The sequence below is a fragment of the Gobius niger genome (genome assembly GCF_951799975.1).
Source record: "Gobius niger genome assembly, chromosome: 22".
Lineage (NCBI taxonomy): Eukaryota > Metazoa > Chordata > Actinopteri > Gobiiformes > Gobiidae > Gobius > Gobius niger.
The window spans coordinates 11,746,237-11,772,198 of record NC_136873.1 but is presented as its reverse complement, the minus strand read 5'-3'; the positions used below and the strand labels follow the sequence as shown (position 1 = coordinate 11,772,198).

Here is a 25,962-nt window from a genome sequence, read left to right as displayed (position 1 = left end):
CATTTTTTTGTTGAATTTTTGTTGCATTTTTGTCAATTTTTTAAAAAAAAATTGTCAAATTTTTGTTGAATTTTTGTCACATTTTTGTCACATTTTAGTTGAATTTTTTCACATTTTTGTTGAATTTTTGTCACATTTTTGTTGAATTTTTGTTGAATTTTTGTCACATTTTTGTCACATTTTTGTTGAATTTTTGTCACATTTTTGTTGAATTTTTGTCATTTTTTTGTTGAATTTTTGTCACATTTTTGTTGAATTTTTGTCACATTTTTGTTGAATTTTTGTCATTTTTTTGTTGAATTTTTGTTGAATTTTTGTCACATTTTTGTTGCATTTTTGTCACATTTTTGCTGCGTTTACATCATTTACATCAGTTTCTCATTTTTTGTGGCTGTTTTGGTGCTTTTTTCCAAGAAGCTTTTTGATTAGGTTAAAGCCAAACTGGAGAAAATGGGATCCGTTCAGGTGGGAGTTAACAGGTTAAAAGTGAAACTAAAAAACGTATATTTTGCTTGACACGCCTCCTTTAATATCATGAATTATCAAGCGTGAACTCCAGGGACCGAGGCTCTTCTGTAGTTGAAAAAAAAGAAAAGTTTTCTCCGTTTAAATCAGCCGAGGTAAATAATTGAGCAGCTTCTTCGGTTGTTTTTGCTTTTGAAACAAACCGGCCTCGTCAGTGCGTTTCAGAGCATTCCTACGAAACAGCGCGAAACATAAATATTTGATCAGGAGGAAATCACTGTAATCGGGTCGTGTGGGATTTGCACTGTTAGTTTCTACCAAAAGCGACTCGACTGGAGACATGGAAACGTGACCAGAGGATGTGGCGTCAACAGTCATTATTTTAGAGACAATAACCCCTTAACTCCCACCTGAACCGAGCACATTTTCTCCAGTTTGGCTTTACCCCAATCCAAAAGCTTCTGGAAAAAAGGTGTGAAAATAGCGACAGAACTGAGACGAAAACAATGATGGAAATGTGACAAAAAAGTGAGAAAACATTGATGAAAAAGTGGCAAAAATGTCACAAAAATGTCACAAGAAATTGACAAAAATTGACGAAAAAAATTACAAAAAAAGACGAAAAAATGATTAAAAAATGTGACAAAAAATAACAAAAAAATTACAAAAAATGATTAAAAAATGATTAAAAAATGATTAAAAAATGTGACAAAAAATGACAAAAAAAGACAAAAAAAAAATCAAAAAAACAACAAAAAAATGATTAAAAAATTATTTAAAAATGTGACAAAAAATGTGACAAAAAATGTGACAAAAAATGTGACAAAAAATGGCTAAAAAATGGCTAAAAAATGATTAAAAAATGACAAAAAATTGACAAAAAATGACAAAAAATGACAAAAAAATGACAAAAAAATGACCAAAAAAATGACCAAAAAAATGATCAAAAAATTACAAAAAATGATTACAAAAACGATTAAAAAATGATTGAAAAATGATTGAAAAATGATTAAAAAATGAAAAAAAAAAGACAAAAAAAATAACAAAAATGTGACAAAAAATGTGACAAAAAATGTGACAAAAAATTACAAAAAAATTACCAAAAAAAGACAAAAAAAAGATTTAAAAATTACAAAAAAGTTACAAAATGAGTTGAACCCCCCCCCCAAAAAAAAAGATGGTAAAAAATTTGATGACGTGAGGAAAAAGATCCATTTAGATGAGTTTTGTAGATCTTAGCTTTCAAATGAGGTGCTACACTGAAAAAATGACAAAAATGTGACAAAAAATGACAACAAAATGACAAAAATGAGTTGAATACCCATCAAAAAATGATGGGAAAAAAAATCTGACGACGTGAGGAAAAAGATCCTCTCGGTTCAGGCGGGAGTTAAGAGGTTAAAGTTATAATGTCCCAAATCCTGGACCTAAACATTGTGAAAAATACCTTAATGTGAGGCAAAGGCAATTGATTTGTTTCCTGGTGAAAGATTGTGAGTTAAAGGAACAGGCCACCGCTTTTCCACACTGAGATATGTTCTTACCTGAGCTTAGACGAGTTGATGCGTACATGTCTGGTCTTTGTGTGTGCGCTCAGTGCCCAAGATGTTCCAAAACTTTACTTCAGTTTAGTTTAATGTAAGTAAATATGAAGGTTACCATGGCGAATCCCACGTCGGCCTTTTTCAGGGCTGGTCCGTCGTTGGTTCCGTCTCCTGTGACCGCGACCACCTGCCTCTGCTCCAGCGCGGTGCTGTCGATGATGCCTGAGGGACGAGGACGACAAAAGGAACATTTTTATTGTGAGAAGAATCGCCTTTAAACAAATGCTCTGTCCGTGAAGGCCTCGAATGGAACAGTCTTCTTTTTCCCAGATCGTAAAACTCTACCTCGTGTGACCATGAAGTGTACTTTTAACCTCTTACCAGCCGCCTGAACCAAATGCATTCTGTCCTCTTTGGCTCTTATATAGGCCTGTGCAACACCTCATTTGAAAGACCCACAAAACTGATCTTTTACTCGCGTTGTTGCTGTGTTGTGTCACCTTTTTTTTTAGGTTTTTTAATTTTAAATTTTATTTTGGTCACATTTTTTGTTGAATTTTTGTTGAAAGGTTGCAATTTTTTTGGTTGAATTTTTGTCATTTTTTGTTGAGTTTTGTCACTTTTTTTGATGATTTTTTGTCACATTTTTGTTGAATTTTTGTTGAATTTTTATTGAATTTTTTGATTAATTTTTGTCACATTTTGGTTGAATTTTTGTCACATTTTTGTTGAATTTTTGATTAATTTTTGTCACATTTTTGTTGAATTTTTGATTAATTTTTGTCACATTTTTGTTGAATTTTTGATTAATTTTTGTCACATTTTTGTTGAATTTTTGAATAATTTTTGTCACATTTTGGTTGAATTTTTGTCACATTTTTGTTGAATTTTTGTCACATTTTTGTTGAATTTTTGTCACATTTTTGTTGAATTTTTGTCACATTTTTGTTGAATTTTTGTCACTTTTTGGTTGAATTTTTGTCACATTTTTGTTGAATTTTTGTCATTTTTTTGTTGAGTTTTTGTCACATTTTTGTCACATCTTTGTTGCATTTACATCCTTGTTTTCTTCTAATTTTCCGTGTCTGTTTTGGTGCTTTTTCCTCGAGAATCTTTTTGATTAGGGTAAAGCCAAACTGGATAGAATGGGATCCGTTCAGGTTGGAGTTAAGAGGTTAACCATTCGTTTGTTACATTGTTGATTTTTTGTCACATTTTTGTTGAATTTTTGTTGAATTTTTATTGAATTTTTTGATTAATTTTTGTCACATTTTTGTTGAATTTTTGTCACATTTTGGTTGAATTTTTGAATAATTTTTGTCACATTTTGGTTGAATTTTTGTCACATTTTTGTTGAATTTTTGTCACATTTTTGTTGAATTTTTGTCACATTTTTGTTGAATTTTTGATTAATTTTTGTCACATTTTTGTTGAGTTTTTGTCACATTTTTGTTGAATTTTTGTCACATTTTTGTTGAATTTTTGATGATTTTTTGTTGAATTTTTGTCACATTTTGGTTGAATTTTTGTCACATTTTGGTAGAATTTTTGTCACATTTTGGTTCAATTTTTGTCACATTTTTGTTGAATTTTGTTGAATTTTTGTTGAATTTTTGTTGAATTTTTGTTGAATTTTTGTTGAATTTTTGTTGAATTTTTGTTGAATTTTTGTCACATTTTGGTTGAATTTTTGTCACATTTTGGTAGAATTTTTGTCACATTTTGGTTCAATTTTTGTCACATTTTTGTTGAATTTTTTATGAATTTTTGTCACATTTTTGTTGAATTTTTGTCATTTTTTTGTCACATCTTTGTTGCGTTTACATCCTTGTTTTCTTCTAATTTTCCGTGTCTGTTTTGGTGCTTTTTCCTCGAGAATCTTTTTGATTAGGGTAAAGCCAAACTGGATAGAATATGATCCGTTCAGGTGGGAGTTAAGAGGTTAACCATTCGTTTGTTACATTGTTTATTCTCCTCAATCCTCCAGCCAGGTGTTTCTGACCCCTACCCTGGCTCCACCTCTGGCTGCTCGTGGCCTTCAATGACAGGCTGTTGGTGGAGACTGTGGAGTAACTGGACCTGGACTGGACTCGGACTCACCTTTGACCAGAGTGTGTTTGTCTGTGGGGGACGAGCGCGCCAGGACCCGCAGCTTCGGCCAGATCTTATCAATGCGCTCCTGCTCGATCTGCGGACAGAAGGGAGTCGAGTTAGAATGCGGATGTTTGACTGACCCCTCCCTTCTCGTTCCAGGTGTTCCAGGTGTGTGACTGACCTCGCCCTTCTCGTTGCGGATGCGCCGGTTTGAAGTCCTTGCCCTCCAGGCAGATGAAGTCGTCGCCCGGGTGGATTGATGCCGCACTTGGCGGCGATGGCCCGGGCCGTGTTGATGTTGTCCCCGGTCACCATCCGCACCGTGATGCCGGCGCGCTGGCACTTCCGGATCGCCTCGGGAACCTGAGACACGCAAACACACAAACACTGATGTGTGCTGCCCCCTGCTGGCGTCAGTGGGGAAGAAACATGGTGACATTACACATTAGCATCACGGCTACAATGACACTTTGTACAGGAGGAAACACGTTACTGCTTTTAGAGGTTATTTTAATGAGCAAAACTCCATAAAGCATATTTGGTTTCTTAAACTCTTTACTCCCGCCTGAACCGAGAGGATCTTTTCCCTCACGTCATCACATTTTTTTTACATCATTTTTTTGTTGGGTATTCAACTCATTTTTGTAACTTTTTTGTCATTTTATAGTCATTTTTTCGTCCATTTTTTTGTTAAATTTTTGTCACATTTTTGTAAATTTTTTGTAAATTTTTTGTCACATTTTTGTCATTTTTTAGTCAATTTTTTATCAATTTTTTTGTCTTTTTTGTCACATTTTGTCACATTTTTGTCACATTTTTGTCACATTTTTGTCATTTTTTAATCATATTTTTGTCAATTTTTTATCATTTTTTTGTAATTTTTTTGTTATTTTTTTGTATTTTTTAGTCAAGTTTTGTCACATTTTTGTTACTTTTTTTTCATATTTTTGGTCATTTTTTTGTCAATTTTTTATCAATTTTTTGTATTTTTTTGTCACATTTTTGTCACATTTTTTTAATATTTCGTCATTTTTTTGTCAATTTCTTGTGACATTTTTGCCACTTTTTCATCATTTTTTCGTCACTTTTTTTTGTTTTCTCACTTCTTTTTCCACATTTCCATCATTGTTTTCGTCTCAGTTTTGTTGCTATTTTCACACCTTTTTCCCAGAAGCTTTTGGATTTGGGTAAAGCCAAACTGGAGAAAATGTGCTCGGTTCAGGTGGGAGTTAAGGGGTTAAAGGAACAGGCCACTGTTTCTCCAGAGATATGTTCTTACCTGAGCTTAGATGAGTTGATGTGTACCTGTCTGGTCTTTGTGCGTGCGCTCAGTCACACAAAAAGACCAAAGATGTTGTTAGCATTTGGCCTCTCCCAGTGTATTCCTACGGCTCCAAACAGGGTGAAGTTTGAAGTGACCGAGCTCTTCCACAAAGACCAGACAGGTACGGATCAACTCGTCTAAGCTCAGGTAAGAACATATCTCAGTGTGGAAATAAAGACGCTGCAGGTGATTTGGGAAAGGAGCAGGGAAAAGGGTTAATTTAGATATATCATTTTCTGATAGAAATATGAGAAAATATGTACAAGGATGAAAATGTGAAAAAAGTGAGGAAAAAATGGACGAAAGAGTGACAAAAAATGTACAAAAAAATTACAAAAAGTGACAAAAATTTGACGAAAAATTGAGAAAAAATGGACGAAAAAGTGATAATAATTTGACAAAAAAATGCGAATAATTTGACGAAAAAGTGACAAAAAATGGACCAAAAAATCAAAAAAATTGACGAAAAAGTGATAAGAATTTGACAAAAAAATGTGAATAATTTGACGAAAAAGTGAGAAAAAATGTACAAAAAAATTACAAAAAGTGACAAAAATTGGACAAAAAACTGAGAAAAATTTGACGAAAAATTGAGAAAAAATTGACGAAAAGGTGATAAGAGTTTGACAAAAAAAATGCGAATAATTTGACGAAAAAGTGACAAAAAATGGACCAAAAAAACTAAAAAAATGACGAAAAAGTGACCAAAAAGTCACGAAAATGACTGCCCAACAAAAAAAAACTGATGAAAAAAACTGATGACGTGAGGAAAAAGATCAACTTAGTTTTGTAGGTCTTTCAAATGAGGCGTTACACTGGCCTACAGGATTTGGGTAAAGCTGAACTGGAGAAAATGCTCTCGGTTTAGGCGGGACTTAAGAGGTTAAGGGAGAAAACTAGCTTAAAATCTCCACTTCGACAAAGCCGTGCAGTAAAAACCCTGAATGTTTTTATTTTAGAATAAATGTGTGTGTGGGTGTGTGATGTACCTCGGGCCGGACGGGGTCCTCGATTCCCACCACAGTGATGCAGGTCAGCTCGGTCACGATGTCCGCCTCGTTCTCCCAGTCGGGCTCCGGGTTCGGGGACAGGTCTCTGTAGGCGATGCAGATGGTTCTGAGGCCTTCGCACGCCATCGGCTCGATCACCTGCGGGAAAAACAAACCCCAGGTGTCGTTTAGAAAGTCTGCGAGTCGAAATGTGGGCACAGAGGCGAGAGTACAGCTGGATTTAGCTTCATAATGATCTTGTTATCTGTAATTTTCCTACTCAAAAAGTGCCTTAAACACCTCAGGATTCTGCAGGCCCTGTGTTGTTAGCAGGACACGTGGATGTAAAATCTGTCAATATTCATGAATGAAAACCCGCGGGAAAGACGGCCTTTCTACTTCCGGGTCGCCCCCACCTCGCAGACAAAACATCATAAAATAAACATCATCATTTTTATATCTGACATGAAAACTAAGATGTAAAGGGAGGAAAATAGATACAAATCTCCACTTCCACCACTGCGTGAAAAATCAATACTTTCACCTGCCGTGTCTCGCCTTAATTCAACCTGGGAGACTAATTTCAGCATCACCGACCTCCAACCAATGATTTCTTCCGAGAGGCCACACCTCCACCTCCGTAGCTCCAATCATCGCCCTGGGTCCCGTTTTTAAGCCTCCAGCCATCATGGATCATTCGCTTTCCAGCTGTGCTAAGACCCACCTCCGCCCCACCTCCACCTCTTCTAACCACGGCTTCTACCTGCTGCATCTTTATGGGTCTCTATACCACCGCCAGCGTCCAGTATGGGCGATGTCACATCTTTTGGAATCGATATGATACCGATACTTTTGGGGTCATTTTTGTCGATACCGATACTGGTCATTTCAAATGGGTGAATGTATTTCAATCAATATGCATTTCAAAAACGGGTTCTTTTATATAATTAACTGGTCAATTAAAATGATATTACTTTAACTGGTTAATTAAACAATACTAATGTGAAATTAAATACACAATTTTAAATGAATACTTAAATGACAAACAGAACCTAAACCAGAATGATCAGCCCGGCCCAGTTCAATCCTTTGCTGGTGTGGAATGTTTTGGCTCAGAACAAAGACATAAATCATCCTTTTGTGTTGACAATTGCTGCCCCGCCTTCTTTTTACATATGCAAATTAGCATCGATACTTTTTGCCCAATATGTAAGGATTAAACAACGAGGAGCCGCATTAGACGGTTATAATGCACGACGCGCAGTGGAGGCATTATAACGTCTAACGCGGCTCCTCGTTGTTTAATCCGCTTATACCAGGGTCCCACAAACCTAACATTTATAATAAATGTTTTTTTCATGGACTAAAGTCACTAAATGTGCCTGACTACGGGACTATTTTGTGTGGGTTATTAGCCGGTCACTGAAGGCTGGTCTCAGAGCGAGTCATTCTCCGCAGCTATTACGAGGATCTCAGTCAGGCTCAACGACACAACATCAGCACAGAATCACAACACAACAGGACAAACCCGGAAACACTTTTCCCTGGAAGGAAACACCGATATGCGGCACTCGTGGGCAGGAGTTATTTACCTTTTACAAGGTTTAACCTGAAGCTAAAGCTAGCTAGCTCAACCAGCTCAACTGTTTATGGAAACAGCTGCGGTGGAGTCGCTCACACCTGGGCCCCCCCAACTGAAACTTTTATGTTTGACTTTACTAATCCAGACAAAGATGCTTCAATGCAGGATCATTTTATGTACGTCTGAAAATGATGAATAGCCTTAACCGTTTCCAATAGAAATGTAAAGCTCAGATGTTATTAACAGTAGCTAACCTAGCTGCTCACTCTCCTCTACAAACATTTAGCAAACACTAAATCCATCTCATACGTTCCTGTCAGTCACTGATTACGCCTTTATCTGATTCAGCTGTGTCATGCGTTGCTATGGCAACGCCACAGCGGAGTGACATCCCAGTGATTTAACTACCGGACTACGTGTGCGGTTATACCAAAATAATGCACCAGCCAATCAGAATCCAGTATTCACCCAGACCATGGTATAAATCTTCCTAATCGCTGCTTTTGTCTGTTTGAGTCTCTCCAGGCTGAAATGTTCGCAGATGTTTTCAAAGAGTCTGTAAAACCTGTAAACCTGAAACACGTGGTGGTCGTCTCTCACCTGTTTGACCATCTCGTCCCGGTCTCGCGGGCGGAAGCTGCGCGCCTCACCGTTGGCGTCCAGGACATACGAACACCTGCGGAGGAAAAACATGTGAGCGTTTCACTCTGCGTGTTTCAGATGAACACGGACACGTGGAGGGAACTCACTTCTTCAGCATGATCTCGGAGGCGCCTTTGCTGTAGAGGCGGAACGAGCCGTCGGACAGTTTGATGACGGTGCTCATGGACTTACGGACAGAGTTAAACGTGTAGACCTGGAGGAGCGAGAGTTCAGGGTTAAAGAGACGGGGAGACAGATCGAAACAGTTGAGATTTTAACATTTCTCTGAGTTTTTAAATGGTTAAAATCGGTCCAAGGACGACAGAGAAACATCCTGTTGAAGTCTCCAATCCAGAACCAGGCTGTTTAAATGAGGAGAGAGAGGAGGAGAGAGAAGAGAGAGAGGAGGAGAGAGGAGGATAGAGGAGAGAGGAGAGAGAGAAATGAAGAGAGAGGAAGAGAGAGGAGAAGAGGGAGAGAGAGAGAGAGAGAGAGGAGAGAGAGAGGAGGAGAGAGAGAGAGAGAAAGGAAGAGAGAGAGAGAGAAGAGAGGAGGAAGAGAGAGGAGAAGAGGGAGAGAGAGAGAGAGAGAGAGGAGAGAGAGAGGAGGAGAGAGAGAGAGAGAAAGGAAGAGAGAGAGAGAGAAGAGAGGAGGAAGAGAGAGGAGGAGAGGAGAGAGGAGGAGGAGAGAGGAGGAGGAGAGAGGAGAGAGGAGGAGAGAGGAGAGAGAGAGGAGGAGAGAGGAGAGAGGAGGAGAGAGAGAGAGGGGGAGATTAAGAGAGAGGAAGAGAGAGAGAGGAGAAGAGGGGGAGAGAGAGAGGAGGAGAGAGGGGGAGAGAGAGAGAGGGGGAGAGAGAGAGGAGAGAGAGGAGAGAGAGAGAGGAGAAGAGGGAGAGAGGAGAGAGGGGGAGATTAAGAGAGAGGGGGAGAGAGAGAGAGCAAGGAAGAGAGAGGAGAAGAGGGAGAGAGGAGAGAGGGGGAGAGAGAGAGAGGGGGAGAGAGAGAGGAGAGAGAGGAGAGAGAGGAGAGAGAGAGAGGAGGAGAGAGGAAGAGAGAGAGGAGAGAGGAGGAGAGAAAGAGGAGGAGAGAAGAAGAGAGAGGAGGAGAGAGGAGAGAGAGGAGAGAGAGAGGAGAGAGAGGAGAGAGAGAGGAGGAGAGAGGAGAGAGAGAGGAGAGAGGAGGAGAGAAAGAGGAGGAGAGAAGAAGAGAGAGGAGGAGAGAGGAGAGAGAGGAGAGAGAGAGGAGAGAGAGGAGAGAGAGAGGAGGAGAGAGGAAGAGAGAGGAGGAGAGAGGAGAGAGAGGAGAGAGAGAGGAGAGAGAGGAGAGAGAGAGGAGGAGAGAAAGAGGAGGAGAGAAGAAGAGAGAGGAGGAGAGAGGAGAGAGAGGAGAGAGAGAGGAGAGAGAGGAGAGAGAGAGGAGGAGAGAGGAAGAGAGAGGAGGAGAGAGGAAGAGAGAGAGAGAGAGAGAGGAGGAGAGAGGAAGAGAGAGGAGGAGAGAGGAAGAGAGAGGAGGAGAGAGGAGAGAGAGGAAGAGAGAGGAGAGAGAGAGAGAGAGAGAGGAAGAGAGAGGAGGAGAGAGGAGGAGAGAGAAAGGAAGAGAGAGGAGAGAGAGAGGAGGAGAGAGAAAGGAAGAGAGAGGAGAGAGAGAGGAGGAGAGAGAAAGAGAGAGGAGAGAGGAAGAGAGAGGAGAGAGAGAGGAGGAGAGAGAAAGGAAGAGAGAGGAGAGAGAGAGGAGGAGAGAGAAAGAGAGAGGAGAGAGGAAGAGAGAGGAGAGAGAGAGGAGGAGAGAGAGAGAGGAGAGAGGAAGAGAGAGGAGAGAGAGAGGAGGAGAGAGAGAGAGGAGAGAGGAGAGAGGAGAGAGGAAGAGAGAGAGAGGAGAAGAGGGAGAGAGAGAGAAAGGAGAGAGGGTGAGAGGAGGAGAGAGGAGGATAGAGGAGAGAGAGAGAGGAGAGAGGACGAGAGAGAGAGAGGAGAGAGAGAGAGAGAGAGAGGAGAGAGGAGAGAGAGGAGAGAGAGGGGGAGAGAGGAGAGAGAGAGAGGAGAGAGGAGGAGAAGAAAGAGGAGGAGAGAAGAAGAGAGAGGAGGAGAGAGGAGAGAGAGGAGAGAGAGAGGAGAGAGAGGAGAGAGAGAGGAGGAGAGAGGAAGAGAGAGGAGGAGAGAGGAGAGAGAGGAGAGAGAGAGGAGAGAGAGGAGAGAGAGAGGAGGAGAGAAAGAGGAGGAGAGAAGAAGAGAGAGGAGGAGAGAGGAGAGAGAGGAGAGAGAGAGGAGAGAGAGGAGAGAGAGAGGAGGAGAGAGGAAGAGAGAGGAGGAGAGAGGAAGAGAGAGAGAGAGAGAGAGGAGGAGAGAGGAAGAGAGAGGAGGAGAGAGGAAGAGAGAGAGGAGAGAGGAGAGAGAGGAAGAGAGAGGAGAGAGAGAGAGAGAGAGAGGAAGAGAGAGGAGGAGAGAGGAGGAGAGAGAAAGGAAGAGAGAGGAGAGAGAGAGGAGGAGAGAGAAAGGAAGAGAGAGGAGAGAGAGAGGAGGAGAGAGAAAGAGAGAGGAGAGAGGAAGAGAGAGGAGAGAGAGAGGAGGAGAGAGAAAGGAAGAGAGAGGAGAGAGAGAGGAGGAGAGAGAAAGAGAGAGGAGAGAGGAAGAGAGAGGAGAGAGAGAGGAGGAGAGAGAGAGAGGAGAGAGGAGAGAGGAGAGAGGAAGAGAGAGAGAGGAGAAGAGGGAGAGAGAGAGAAAGGAGAGAGGGTGAGAGGAGGAGAGAGGAGGATAGAGGAGAGAGAGAGAGGAGAGAGGACGAGAGAGAGAGAGGAGAGAGAGAGAGAGAGAGAGGAGAGAGGGGGAGAGAGGAGGAAGGAGGGGGAGAGAGGAGAAGAGGGAGAGAGGAAGAGAGAGGAGAGAGAGAGAGGAGAGAGGAAGAGAGAGGGGGAGAGAGGAGAGAGAGAGAGGAGAGAGGAAGAGAGAGGAGGAGAGTGTTTCATAAAAGACGCAATATCTCCATTTCCATTAAAAATTGATTTTGATTAAAACTAGCCTCTGTTTAGCTTAGATTTCTCAGGAACCGAAGCCCGTAGAATTAAACCGTTTTCACCTACGGAGAGTTTAGAGTCTCACCTTTCAAACGAGCCACAGCATGTGTCCATAGCTATAACATAGAATATGCTGTGGTGCTACAAATATCATAAAAAATGGTCTCCCCAAAACATTTTAAACATGCATCTGTAGTTCTTACTTTGGCCACACTTCTGAATGAGTGAGTACCTTGTAGAGCTTCTCCTCGGGGACCTGCTCCCTCACCGGAGCGTAGTCCTGCCTCAGATCCAGCACGAACCCCAGCAGACCGCACTCCGTCTTGTTCCCCACCTGCTTGGCCAGACCTCCCTCCACGTCGGGCGGCTGAGCGGGAACAGACAGGAAACGCAGAGGTGAGAACAGCACGTTTAGGCGGGAAAGGTACGGACTGTTAACGCCAATAAAATAAAATAAAAACATTCTTGTAGAGCTGTAAACTACGGAGTTATAGACTGAAGTCGCCTGGATGTGATTTGATAATTGTGACCATTAAAATGAAGAGACAAATGTGAACGATCTATGTCTGTTTAGATGCAAGTTTGTCATTTTATACTCATTACTGCCACCTCAGGTCATACGTGTAACTGCAGCTTCTATATTAACCTCTTAACCCCCGCCTGAACTCGCCTGAGAGGAACATTTTCCTCACGTCATCAGATTTTTTTCCATAATTTTTTGTTGGGTATTCAACTCATTTTTGTAACTTTTTTGTCATTTTTTGTGTCCATTTTTTATCACATTTTTGTCATTTTTTTTAAATCAAATTTTTATCACATTTTTGTCACATTTTTGTAATTTTTTTGGCACATTTTTATCTTTTTTTTTTGTCCATTTTTTGTCATTTTTTAATCATATTTTTGTCATTTTTTTGTCACATTTTTGTCATTTTTTGTCACATTTCTGTCATTTTTTCGTCAATTTTTTAAATCAAATTTTTATCACATTTTTGTCAATTTTTTGTCCTTTTTTTATCACATTTTTGACATTTTTTGTCACATTTCTGTCATTTTTTGTCACATTTCTGTCATTTTTTTTAAATCAATTTTTTATCAAATTTTTGTCACATTTTTATCATTTTTTTGTCAATTTTTTGTCATTTTTTATTTGTCACATTTCTGTCATTTTTTGTCACATTTCTGTCATTTTTTTTAAATCAATTTTTTATCAAATTTTTGTCACATTTTTATCATTTTTTTGTCAATTTTTTGTCATTTTTTATTTGTCACATTTCTGTCATTTTTTGTCACATTTCTGTCATTTTTTTCGTCAATTTTTTAATCAAATTTTCGTCATTTTTTGTCACATTTCTGTCATTTTTTCGTCATTTTTTTAAATCAAATTTTTATCAAATTTTTGTCACATTTTTATAATTTTTTTTGTCATTTTTTTAAATCACATTTCTGTCATTTTTTGTCACATTTCTGTCATTTTTTTAAGTCTAATTTTTATCTAATTTTTGTCACATTATTATAATTTTTTTGGCACATTTTTATCATTTTTTTTGTAAATTTTGTGTCATTTTTTTTTATCACATTTCTGTCATTTTTTGTCACATTTCTGTCATTTTTTGTCACATTTCTGTCATTTTTTTCGTCAATTTTTTAATCAAATTTTTGTCATTTTTTGGTCACATTTTTATAATTTTTTTGTGGAGGGCGGGCCGGGTACAGTCAGAGGTCATGAGCGTGAGCAGGACTGACCAGGATCTTGGAGGTGTAGGCGCTGTTGATGGCGATGGCGTGGACCAGCAGGTCGAGGGTCCGAGGGTTCAGCTGTCCGGGCTCCGGGACCACTCTGTGGTGCACGTCGCCTGAAACGACATCCACCATCAGAGCAAAGGAGAGACACAAGCCTCCGACAGTTACACCCTGAAAATCTCTTTAAAACAAAACAACAAAACTTATGTAAATGTAACTTAGCGCCTTGTCTCGAGTTCATGTCTCTGGATCAGATCCTCTCAGATCCACGACGTGATAGTGCGCCCTCTGCTGGTACGAGCGGATCCACCACAGGATAATTTGTTCACATTTTTTTTATGTTCTACAGTTTTATAGATCGGGTTAGGGTTGTTTGGGATCAAAAGTAACATGTGTAAAACCCCCTGCGATTGTAGTAGTTGGACTGTTCCAAGTCCCCCGCTAGTTGCCGCTATAATGGTACATCCCACTTTGCCTGGGCTTGTTCGAGGTAGTTCTGCGCAGTAGCGTGTGTGGAGCGGTTGCTTCGGTCTTTGTCCTGAGAATGTGCCGTGCGTGTGCGTATATATGAATGTAAGTGTTGTTAACCTTATCGTCATTACCCATTATGAGTAACACGTTTGTTTATGTACATAGTGAAGTCCGCATGCTAGTTCGTAGTTTGTGCAGCCACGAGGCATTAGTTATTCAAGATGGAGTCGCCATGTGCAGACCTTTTTTAGCCCTGCCCTTGCAGTACCTTTTTCTGTCCATAAGAGGGCGGCATTTAGGCACTTTTGAGCTGCCCAAGTCTCGTTTGTTTATGTCATTATTTATCCATACTATTTTCACTTGTACATCCTGTTCAAGATGTTTATCCTCTTAAGAATTATTATCGACATATTGCATGACACTTAAACCTTGATTCGTATTACATTGATTGTAATTATTTTCCTTTTTCTGTTTTTATAGAAACCACACACACAGACACACAAATGTATCTACACACATCCTCTGATTATACCCATCAATGACTGTTCGACCCCGTAATAAAGTTTGGGAAATATAAAGCTGTGGATCCATCCTCATCATTTCAAGTCACCTTACCTTCTGACCGAGGCTAGGGATATCAAGCTGTAACTCACCAGTCAAGACGCACGCACATTGTTCAGTTCAAATGGTCCTTCGAGCCGGATCTGTTACAGCTTTCCCTAATGGCGACATCCCGATATGATGAAGAAGGCGCCCGTCCCAGGAGAACCCACTGGGTCCCAGGACATCTGGACGACTTCATTTTGGCTTATCCATCACAACAGCTTAATCCAGCGTTTCCCGATACTGAAACAAATATTTCAGTGCCTCAAACATCTACCCCAGTGCACCCAGGAGTTGGCATCGAGAGGTCACCAGAGATGGAGAGTTTACGGAGGATGGAGCAGTTCGTAACCCAGGTCCAGGATCAAGTAAGGGAGATACAGAGCACACTGCAAGCGTCTCTAAACCTCGGCCGGAGAGCATTACCAATGCAGCAATTCCCCCAGGCACGGAGCCTCAGTTTGCCTCTGCTCACTATGGACAATAACCCTCCTACAGTAGATCCTGCTATGGGCAGTTTAGAGTACTTTCCTCCTTCATTTCCATTAACAACTGGTACTGAGTTGAGCACTGTACATCGGATCTCTCCTCCCACAGTACAGCCCGTCGATCTTCCCCCAACTCCACCGTCAACTGCGGCCACTTCCGCTGCAGCGGGAGTTACTGCTCAGCAGCCTGTTTATGTTATTGCTTCAACTCCTTCTATTGCACAACCAGCCCCAGTGGTATCCATGTCTGCTTTCACAGCTACAAATCAGCCATATCCTCCCTGGCAGCAACCACAAAGAGACTTAAACTGGTCTGCATCACTCCCTACCTGGTCTGCACCATCCAATGTTGCCCAGTACAGATATCCTGGCATGATGCAGTATCCTCCCTCTCTGCCACCTGCCATGTCCACTCCAGGTTTCCTACCCTGGACATCAGGCCCACCTCTGAGTCAGCCATATGTTGGTCCAGTACTGCCTCCTGTGGTGAGCACGCCGTATAGGTATCAGCAGCCTGTTCCAGCACAGCAACCTCAAGTCAGCTCACAGTCTGGTGTACCTCAGAGCATATCACAACAATACGCCTCACCCCAAGCTGCACCTGAGAGACCAAACCTGATGGAAATGGCTATATCTTCTTCATATGGCATCCCTAAACCTAGTCTAATCAGCTTCACCACAGGGAAGGAGAGTGACTTTCTCTTATTAAAGAAAGGACTTGATGGAGTTTTGGGACCACATCCACACCTATCTGAGGACTACAAATATCAAGTATTGTTGGATCATCTCAAATTCCCCGCTGCCTTTCAAATTGCAAAGAGGTATGTCCACGATCCTATGCCTTTCACCAAAGCAATGCAGGCTCTGCAGCAGCGGTACGGCCAGCCTCGACAACTAGTCCAAGGTGAAATAAGCTGCATTTTGAGGGCCCCTGCAGTGAGAGCTGGAGATGCACAGGGGTTTGGAGACTTTGCTCTGTCAGTTAGTAGCCTGGTGGGGCTATTAAGTTCTATGGAAGGGGCAGCTAAGAGTGAGCTAGAGTGCGGCTCTCATGTGGACAGGCTCCTGAGTAAACTTCCCTTCTCCTATCAGGACAGTTTTTCTGAATATTGCCTCACAAAGGGCATCCTGCAGAGTGGCTCAGCCAACACTTATACTCTCCCTGACTTTGCTCAATGGTTAGAGAGGAAGTCCCAAGCCCTTCAGATATCACGAAGAGCTACTGAAAGCTACACCGCTGATAAATCTCGCTCAGACCGCAGAGATAAATCATCCAAGCAGCAAAAGCCTCCCTCATCGATCTACTATGGCACTGATAAGGCCACAACGCCTCCTGTCAATGGTACATCTGTCTCCAATGAGACCAAAGGTGCATCTAAAGGCAAGAAAAGGGAGAAATTCAAGCCCTATTGTCCCTTTTGCAGCAGTACAGAACATTATTTGAGTTCCTGCCCTGACTTCAGTAAGTTCAGTACCTCACAGATTGTCACCTGGATCAATGATAATAAGAGATGCTGGAGGTGTGGTCGGGGGCATCAGCCTGACAGCTGTAATCTGAAGAAACCATGTGCCACCTGTGGAGAACAGCACCTGGAGATCCTCCATGAAGCAGCAGCCAGCTCTAACCGGAGCGTTTTAACACTGAGTACAGCATCCAGCATGGTGTATCTGGACCAGGCCACACACTCCGGTAGAGTCATGCTTAAAGTAGTCCCTGTTACACTCTACAGTAATGGCCGATCTCTGTCCACACACGCCATTTTGGACGATGGATCAGAGAGGACTATTGTTCTATCTGCAGCAGTTCATTATCTGCAGTTAGACACCACAGAGGAGTCCCTCACACTACGCACTATTAGACAGGAAGTTTCACAGTTACAAGGAGCAGCCGTTTCTTTTGACATGAGTGTATCTGTATCTTCTTCAAACAAACATCACATCAGTAATGCTTTTACTGCCAAGGAGCTTAATTTGGCCAAACAATCCTGCCCTATGGACATACTCCGTCAGAAATACCCTCACCTGGCAGACATTCCCTTTAAAGCATTCAAAGATGTGCAGCCTATGCTCCTTATAGGCTCCGACAACGCACAGCTGATCACTCCCCTGGCGCCTGTCAAAGCCGGCCCATTAGGCAGTCCTGTGGCTGTGAACACCAAGCTTGGCTGGGCCATCCAGGGACCTGCCACCTTCCTGCACCAACCTAAAGACACCTCATGTCTGTATACATCCCTGCTACCAACTTCCTCTCAAGTGTTAAGGCACAACGTTGAAAAGCTGTGGCAGCTGGATGTGCTCCCCTTTCGATCAGAGAAAGAAGCCACTCAGTCTAAGCAAGATAAAGAGGCACTGGAGCTATTGCAGACTAATACTGAACGTGTGCAGGTAGATGGAGTATCCCGCTATGCAACTCCCCTGCTGCGGCGTAAAAACGCCTCCAAACTACAAGCTGGCCCTGAATCAGTTATGGCTCTCCTTCGGTCCACAGAGAGGCGCCTGGCTAAAGACCCCGATTTAGCTGCTGTGTACAATGCAGAAGTACACAAACTGGAACAAGAAGGTTACGCAAGAAAACTCACTCCTGCAGAGGCAAGCAGCACAGATGAATCCTGGTTTATTCCCCATCATATTGTGCATCACAATAACAAGTCCAGGATAGTTTTCAACTGCTCATTTCATTATAAGGAGGAATGTCTCAACGACCAGCTGTTGCCAGGCCCAACACTCGGTCCCTCTCTAATAAGTGTCCTGTTGAGATTTCGAGAGTACCCTGTTGCTGTGAGTGGGGACATACGCGGCATGTTCCACCAGGTGCGGCTCCTCCCCCAGGACAGACCTCTGCTGAGATTTGTGTGGAGAGATATGGAGAGAGAGCGCAGCCCAGACATTTATGAGTGGTGCGTCCTGCCCTTTGGCACCACATGCAGCCCCTGTTGTGCCACGTATGCCCTGCAGCGCCATGTGCAGGACCACAAAGAGGGCAATGAGCGAGTGCTGGACTCCGTTCTGCACTCATTTTATGTTGATAACTGTCTGCAGTCTCTGTCTTCTCCTTCACAGGCGCGGCCACTGGTTGACGACATCAGAGAGTTGCTATCTACTGGCGGCTTTGAAATCAGACAGTGGGCCAGTAACTACCCAGAGGCCATAGCTCATCTCCCCACAGCAGCAAGATCACCTACCTGCGAGCTGTGGTTAACAGCTCACCAGCCAGACCCGCAAGAACCAACCCTCGGCCTGGCATGGCACTGCTCTACAGACCAGCTCAGTTACAGATGTCGACCTGTATCTTCTCATGACCCAACTATGAGAAACATCTACAGCATCCTGGCTTCACAATACGACCCATTGGGCTTCATTATTCCCTTCACGACCCGGGCCAAACTTATCGTGCAGCTCCTGTGGCAGAGGGACAGACAATGGGATGAGCCGATTGATGGTGAGCTGCTACAGCAGTGGCAGGAGTGGATGAGTGAGCTACAGCATCTGCAAAATATCTGCCTGCCCAGGTGCTACTCTACTCCAGACACACAAGATGGCGCTGTCCAGTTGCACATATTCTGCGATTCATCAGAGGTTTGAAACAGCAGGGCATGAGGTGCACACTGCCTTTGCTATGGCCAGATCACGTGTAGCCCCCCGAAAACAACTGTCAATCCCCCGTTTGGAGCTGTGTGCTGCACTGGCAGGGGCACAGTTGTCTAAACTTCTCCTGAGCGAGCTTACACTCCCCATCAGTGACACTACTTTGTGGACAGACTCTACCACTGTGCTAAACTGGATCCAATCTGAGTCCTGCCACTACAAAGTTTTTGTAGGCACTCGCATTGCTGAACTACAGGATCTCACTGAATCGGCCAACTGGAGATATGTCCCTTCTGCCTCTAATCCAGCAGATGACATCACCCGGGGAAAACCACTGCGTGAGTTATCTGCACCTAGCCAGTGGATGAATGGGCCTCCATTTCTGATACAACCACCCGATCAGTGGCCTGTTCTACCAGCTACATGTGCAGACACTGCAGACAACACTGAGCTGAAGAAATCTGTATTCTGTGCTCATGTTGCCACAAGTCCTGCACAGCCTGATCCTGCACAGTACAATACCTGGACTGATTTAGTGCAGGCCACTTACTTGTGCTCTCACGGGGCGGCTGCACCTCCCATGTCAGCAGCCCTGCGCCTCGATACAGAAATCCAGCTCCTAAAACAGGCGCAACTTGACAGCTTCCCGGTCGAGGTGCAGGCACTGAAGTCTGGGAAAGAGGTGCGCACAGACAGCCGACTGAAGAACTTGTCGCCAGAATATGATGCTCAGCTTGGCCTCATTCGAGTAGGTGGCCGCCTCCGGCGAGCGGAAAATGTGGACATTGATTCTCTGCATCCTATCGTGCTGTCACAGGACCACCCTACTACTCAGCTCATCATTAAAGACTATGATTCACGCCTCCTGCACCCTGGACCCGAACGTGTCTTTGCTGAACTAAGGCGTATCTACTGGATCTTGAAAGGCCGCCAGGCTGTGAGGAAGCATCAACATCACTGCTTGGAGTGTAAGAAGTGGAGAGCAAATCCTGTACCACCTAAAATGTCCGACCTCCCTGCTGCCCGGCTCCGCCTACATCAGCCTCCATTCTGGTCCACCGGAATTGACTGTTTCGGGCCTTTCATCATAAAGATAGGCAGAAGACAGGAGAAACGCTGGGGCATTATTTTTAAATGTCTCACCACCCGCTGCATTCACCTCGACCTACTTAATGGTATGGACTCCGACTCTTTTCTTATGGCCCTGCGTCGATTCATAGCTCGCAGAGGGAAACCGTTCGAAATATTGAGTGATCAGGGCACCAACTTCAGAGGAGGTGACAGGGAGCTGCAGGAGGCATTTAAAGCAATGGAGCCGCAGCTACAGGAGAAGCTCAGTGAGCAGAGTATCACTTTTCGCTTTAACCCCCCACATTCTCCACATTTTGGGGGAGCTTGGGAGCGGGAGATCCGCTCCGTTAAATCTGCACTTCAGGTAGTAATCAAAGGTCAAGTTGTTGCCGAAGATTTGTTGCTTACTGTCCTTATAGAAGTGGAAGGCATACTCAATTCCAAGCCGCTGGGATATGTGTCATCTGACCTTGCGGACATCGACCCTATCACCCCAAATATGTTGCTCATGGGGCGGCGAGATGCCTCTCTGCCTCAAGCAGTGTATGGCACAAGAGAACAACTCGGGAGGCGCAAGTGGCGCCACAGCCAGGTCATTGCTGACCATTTCTGGACTCAGTTTACCCAGCGCTACCTGCCTGGACTACAGCACCGCCAGAAATGGCAACAAACCACTCCAGCTCTGACAGTAGGACAAGCTGTCATGGTAGTGGACTCACAGCTCCCGCGGGCGTCCTGGCCTGTGGGCAAGGTAACACAGGTGTTCCCCAGCCCGGATGGACAGGTACGAGTGGCGGAAGTGACAATTGGAAAGCACGTTTACCAACGCCCAGTGGCTAAACTCATTGTCCTACCTGAAATGCCTGTTGACAGTACTTAATTTAACTATGTGGGTTTTAGTATTTACTAATGTGCTATGCACATTAGGGGGCGGCTGTGTAAAACCCCCTGCGATTGTAGTAGTTGGACTGTTCCAAGTCCCCCGCTAGTTGCCGCTATAATGGTACATCCCACTTTGCCTGGGCTTGTTCGAGGTAGTTCTGCGCAGTAGCGTGTGTGGAGCGGTTGCTTCGGTCTTTGTCCTGAGAATGTGCCGTGCGTGTGCGTATATATGAATGTAAGTGTTGTTAACCTTATCGTCATTACCCATTATGAGTAACACGTTTGTTTATGTACATAGTGAAGTCCGCATGCTAGTTCGTAGTTTGTGCAGCCACGAGGCATTAGTTATTCAAGATGGAGTCGCCATGTGCAGACCTTTTTTAGCCCTGCCCTTGCAGTACCTTTTTCTGTCCATAAGAGGGCGGCATTTAGGCACTTTTGAGCTGCCCAAGTCTCGTTTGTTTATGTCATTATTTATCCATACTATTTTCACTTGTACATCCTGTTCAAGATGTTTATCCTCTTAAGAATTATTATCGACATATTGCATGACACTTAAACCTTGATTCGTATTACATTGATTGTAATTATTTTCCTTTTTCTGTTTTTATAGAAACCACACACACAGACACACAAATGTATCTACACACATCCTCTGATTATACCCATCAATGACTGTTCGACCCCGTAATAAAGTTTGGGAAATATAAAGCTGTGGATCCATCCTCATCATTTCAAGTCACCTTACCTTCTGACCGAGGCTAGGGATATCAAGCTGTAACTCACCAGTCAAGACGCACGCACATTGTTCAGTTCATAACACGTTTGTTTTCTGTTAGAAGTTATGTTTTCTTTATTAATCAACAGATGCATCTAGTTACACTTTCCAAATGTGTTCATAAGAAATTATTTTTCTACTTATGAAAAACCCCTCCTGGAGCCGCCACCTTAACGTGGTGGAAGGTTTGAGCCCGAATGATCCTGGAGCTCTGGTAGGGTCGCCCAGGGCAAACAGGTCCTATAGATACAGACAGCATCTCTGGAATCGCCCATATATGGTCATTTTTTAAAACAGTTAAGGGGGAAACAATTTTGAAAAAATGTAAATTTTCTCTAATTATTCAAAAACTACTGTAACAAATGTTGAATTATGAATATAGTTTCTACTAAATAAAGAAACAAAGACATGGGGAGGAGCAAAGTGGTTCAACAGCCCATAAATACATGAATAACGGAGAATGCTAACTTGATGCTACATGTTAGCATCGGGCTAATGCTAACGGTTAGCTCGCGCTAGCTACAACTGCCGTTTTTTCGCTTCTACTGAACAATCTGAAAATATCCATATGGGCCCGATTTACATTTGACTTTATTAATGTGATAAATAAGTTGATATTCCACCAGAAAATGGCTAAAAAGAGGGAAAATTGTGTTTCTCTAAAGATTCTATTTTCCCCCTCGGCGAAGCCACGCCCCCTTCTATGACGAGATGCGTCTGTATCTATAGGTGACGGGTCAGACAGAGAGCGGTTCAGAAGCCCCTTATGCGAGACCCGCCTCTGTTATAATCGTTAGACCCACCTTCTGTGGACCCACCGCCTGCAGGGGGCGCCGTAGGGCCTGGTGCGGTGTGACACGACCCGGAAACGGAAAAGTGGAAGAAAATGGATGGATGGTTACTCACTTACTGACTCCTCAGGTGTGTTAAAGGGACATGATACAAGTTAGTCATGTTTATCCTCACTACTGCCTCCTCAGGTCTTACGTGTAACTGCAGCTTCTATATTAAGCTCGTGCAGGACGGCACCTTGGACCCAAAGTAAGAACTTTCTGAGTGACAGGATTTTAGAGGCCGTCGTGGTGAACAGGTCTGGGCTCGTTCTACACATGAGGACATGGAACATGTAGGGCCGGGGTGGGCAATGTCAGGCCCGGGGGCCAAATCCGGCCCTCCAGCACAGAACCTCTGGCCCTCAAGATGATTTTGAGAAACATTATGACACAAATCAGGAAGTACTTTAACATTTTTCGGGTTAAATGGGAGAAATACTGTCAATACACCCAGTTAGGTCATATTATGCACAACTCTGGCAAAAATAATAATAATTTTAAGGAAGAAATGACAGAAACCAACTTGAATTAAGAGATTGAATCTAAAGTTTGAGTAGATTTGGTCTTAGATCAGATAAAACATCTTATCACCAATGGAGCAAGTCATTATTCTCTTAACTCAGATTATATTGCACAATTTCAAGTGAAAAACAAATCTTTTTAAAGGTAAAAGTTCATTTGTCTGATTTCAAAGTGGGTTTCATGCTTGTTCCACTGGCATCAGCTCCAAACAGACTCAAATTCAACATAAAGAACCTTTTTTCAAGCAATTTTAAGTCATTTGTCTCATTTAAGATGGTCATTTTTCCAGTGTAGTGCTTTACATTGGTCTGAAATTGCTGGCGTCGGCCCTCGGTCTTTTTACAATGAAAAAAATCGTCCCTCTGTTAATAAAACTTGCCTGCCCCTGATGTAGGGGGAGGAACCGTCCTAAAAAGCTGATTGGTCTAGATCCGCTTCATCCAGCAGAGGGCGCACGATCACGCCTTCCCCCGACTCCTCAAGTAATTTAGAAGAATCTGAAGAAGCTCAGCGCTGATGTAAGTGTGTGAGCGGCTCACCCAGGAAGCTCTGCACCACCGTCATGCGGTTGGTGGTCAGCGTGCCCGTTTTGTCCGAGCAGATGGCGGTGGCGTTTCCCATCGTTTCACAGGCGTCTAAATGTCTCACCAGGTTGTTGTCCTTCATCATTTTCTGAGAGAGAGAGAAAACGAACTTACAAATGACATTAGTGACCGCATTTGTTCCAGCGAGACAACAAAAAAAACCTCGGTTCAATGGCTCAGTTATTCTACAAACCGTCCCACAAATACAACACACGTGACAACACTCAGCACTGGTGAGAACCCACAGTGCACCACCTCCTGGTTTAGCCCCTGTATCAGAGCGTGGTGTCCCGCACTGGTCAGCTCCTCCTTCCTCTTCCTCCTGTGCAGCTCCCCCCCCGCTCCCTCTGCTCCACTACGGTCTTTCACCATCTTGAGTCTTGCCCGGATACCTCCTCGTTTGTCCCTTCCTTCTTTCCTGTAGCGCCTCTTGTGTATTGTTATTCATAATGTCCTCCATCCCGGTGCCCGTCTTTGTGCACGTTTAGGCGCAAAGCAGCTGTGCTTAACCCCTTAACTCCCACCTGAGCCGAGCACATTTTCTCCAGTTTGGCTTTACCCCAATCCAAAAGCTTCAGGGAAAAAGGTGTGAAAATAGCGACAAAAGTGAGACGAAAACAATGATGAAAAAGTGGCAAAAATGTCCCAAAAATGTCACAAGAAATTGACAAAAAATTGACGAACAAATGACAAAATGTGACAAAAATGTGATAAAAATGTGACAAAAAATGACAAAAATGTGATAAAAATTGACCAAAAAAAACTACACACAATTTACGAAAAAATGACAAAAATGTGACAAAAAATGAAACAAAAAATGACAAAATAATGATAAAAAAAAATGACAAAAATGATAAAAATTGACAAAAAAAATACAGAAAATTGACAAAAAAAATGACAAAAATGTGACAAAATAATGATAAAAAAATGACAAAAAAGTGACGAAAAATTGATGAAAAAGTGGGAAAAATGTCACAAAAATGTCACAAGAAATTGACAAAAAATTGACGAACAAATGACAAAATGTGACAAAAAAATGTGACAAAAATGTGATAAAAATGTGACAAAAAATGAGATAAAAATTGACAAAAAAAAACTACAAAAAATTGATGAAAAAATGACAAAAATGTGACAAAATAATGATAAAAAAAATGACAAAAAATGACAAAAATGTGACAAAAAATGACAAAAAAAATGATAAAAATTGACAAAAAAAATACAGAAAATTGACAAAAAAATGACAAAAAATGTGACAAAAAATGACAAAAAAATGACAAAATAATGACAAAAAAAATGACAAAAAATGATTAAAAAATGACAAAAAAGTGGCAAAAAATGACAAAATAATGACAAAAAATGACAAAAAATGATTAAAAAATGACAAAAAAGTGACGAAAAATGGATGAAAAAGTGGCAAAAATGTCACAAAAATGTCACAAGAAATCGACAAAAAATTGACGAACAAATGACAAAATGTGACAAAAAATGTGACAAAAATGTGACAAAAAATGACAAAAATGTGATAAAAATTGACAAAAAAAACTACACAAAATTGACAAAAAATGACAAAACGTTGACAAAATGTGACCAAAAAATTACAAAAAAAAATGATAAAAATGGACAAAAAAAAATACAGAAAACTGACGAAAAAATGACAAAAATGTGACAAAAAATGACAAAAAAGCTACAAAAATGAGTTGAATGCCCAACAAAAAAATGATGAAAAACAAATGTGATGACGTGAGGAAAAAGATCCTCTCGGTTCAGGAAAGCTCAGCCCTACAAAACTCATCTCAGCCTCTCCCTTGTTTTGCTTTTGTAGGGTCGGATAAATCAATTCACCGGTGCAGATATTTTTCTTTACAAAACAGTGGAGTAAAAGTCTGGCCTTGGAGACGTCTGGTCACAGTAAACAGCTCCGGAGTCGGCGAGGTGTTGTGTTTGACCCCAGAGAGCGAGAAAATCAATGTTTACGGCTCCAATCGATTTAAGACATGTTCAAGTAACAGGCAGTAACAGGCAGTCAGAAAACAGCCGTTAATTAGAACGCCGAGGTTCACCGAGGGATAAACGAGGGCGTTCCCGGACCGTGAATCAGGGGGAGTGGGATTTTTACGATGTGGCCATAGTGTGCAGGTCTGTTAGAGCTTTAGACTCAAATAAGAAAAGCAAGAACCATTTTGAGACATTCATTGCAGATTGCTTTTGGAACATGAAACTGGGATATACCGTAAATGCTCTAATACAGGCCGGGGCCTTTATTTACTCAAGGGCATCTGGGACCAGGCCTTTATTGGAACCAGGCCACAATTAGAGACTGGCCTTTATTTCTATTTGAGCAAAACGGACGACCAGGAAACTGAAGAAAAACGAGATTTGTGTCCATTTGCACCTGAAATATTAGGTTCATTTATTACTGAACATTTCAAACCCTCTCCCAGCGGCTGGAACATTGACGCCTTTTATTTTGTCGGGACAACAGGAAGTGTTTCGTTGCTGTTAGCGGAGCTTTGACATCAGTGTCACTGCAGGTTTCTGTTTCGTTTTTACCGCGGGCCGGATTATTTGTTGTTATCTCGAGTAAAAGGCGAGTTTAGACGGAGCGTTTGTGTTTGTGATCGATCATGAGACTGACCCGAGAGAAGACGAGACGCTCGCGCTGATGGGAGGAGTTATTTTGAGGCGTGGGACTGACCTGCACACGGAGCAGCTGGACGTGCTTTGAAGACGAGATGGAGACTTTATTAAAACCCTGG

At 42.5% G+C, this 25,962-nt stretch overlaps 1 protein-coding gene across 1 annotated transcript in view; it reads right to left on the bottom strand.

Moving 5' to 3' along the window:
- Positions 1-25,962, bottom strand: part of atp2b3b (ATPase plasma membrane Ca2+ transporting 3b) — a gene marked incomplete at its 3' end in the record, with an annotated part of 99,735 nt that overhangs the window by 16,786 nt on the left and 56,987 nt on the right. The window contains 11 exon segments of the mRNA XM_079580777.1: positions 2,125-2,231; positions 4,110-4,197; positions 4,285-4,314; positions 4,316-4,360; positions 4,362-4,466; positions 6,417-6,575; positions 8,599-8,674; positions 8,748-8,854; positions 11,882-12,016; positions 13,393-13,502; positions 23,162-23,294. Coding sequence (XP_079436903.1) covers positions 2,125-2,231; positions 4,110-4,197; positions 4,285-4,314; positions 4,316-4,360; positions 4,362-4,466; positions 6,417-6,575; positions 8,599-8,674; positions 8,748-8,854; positions 11,882-12,016; positions 13,393-13,502; positions 23,162-23,294 — 1,095 coding nt within the window.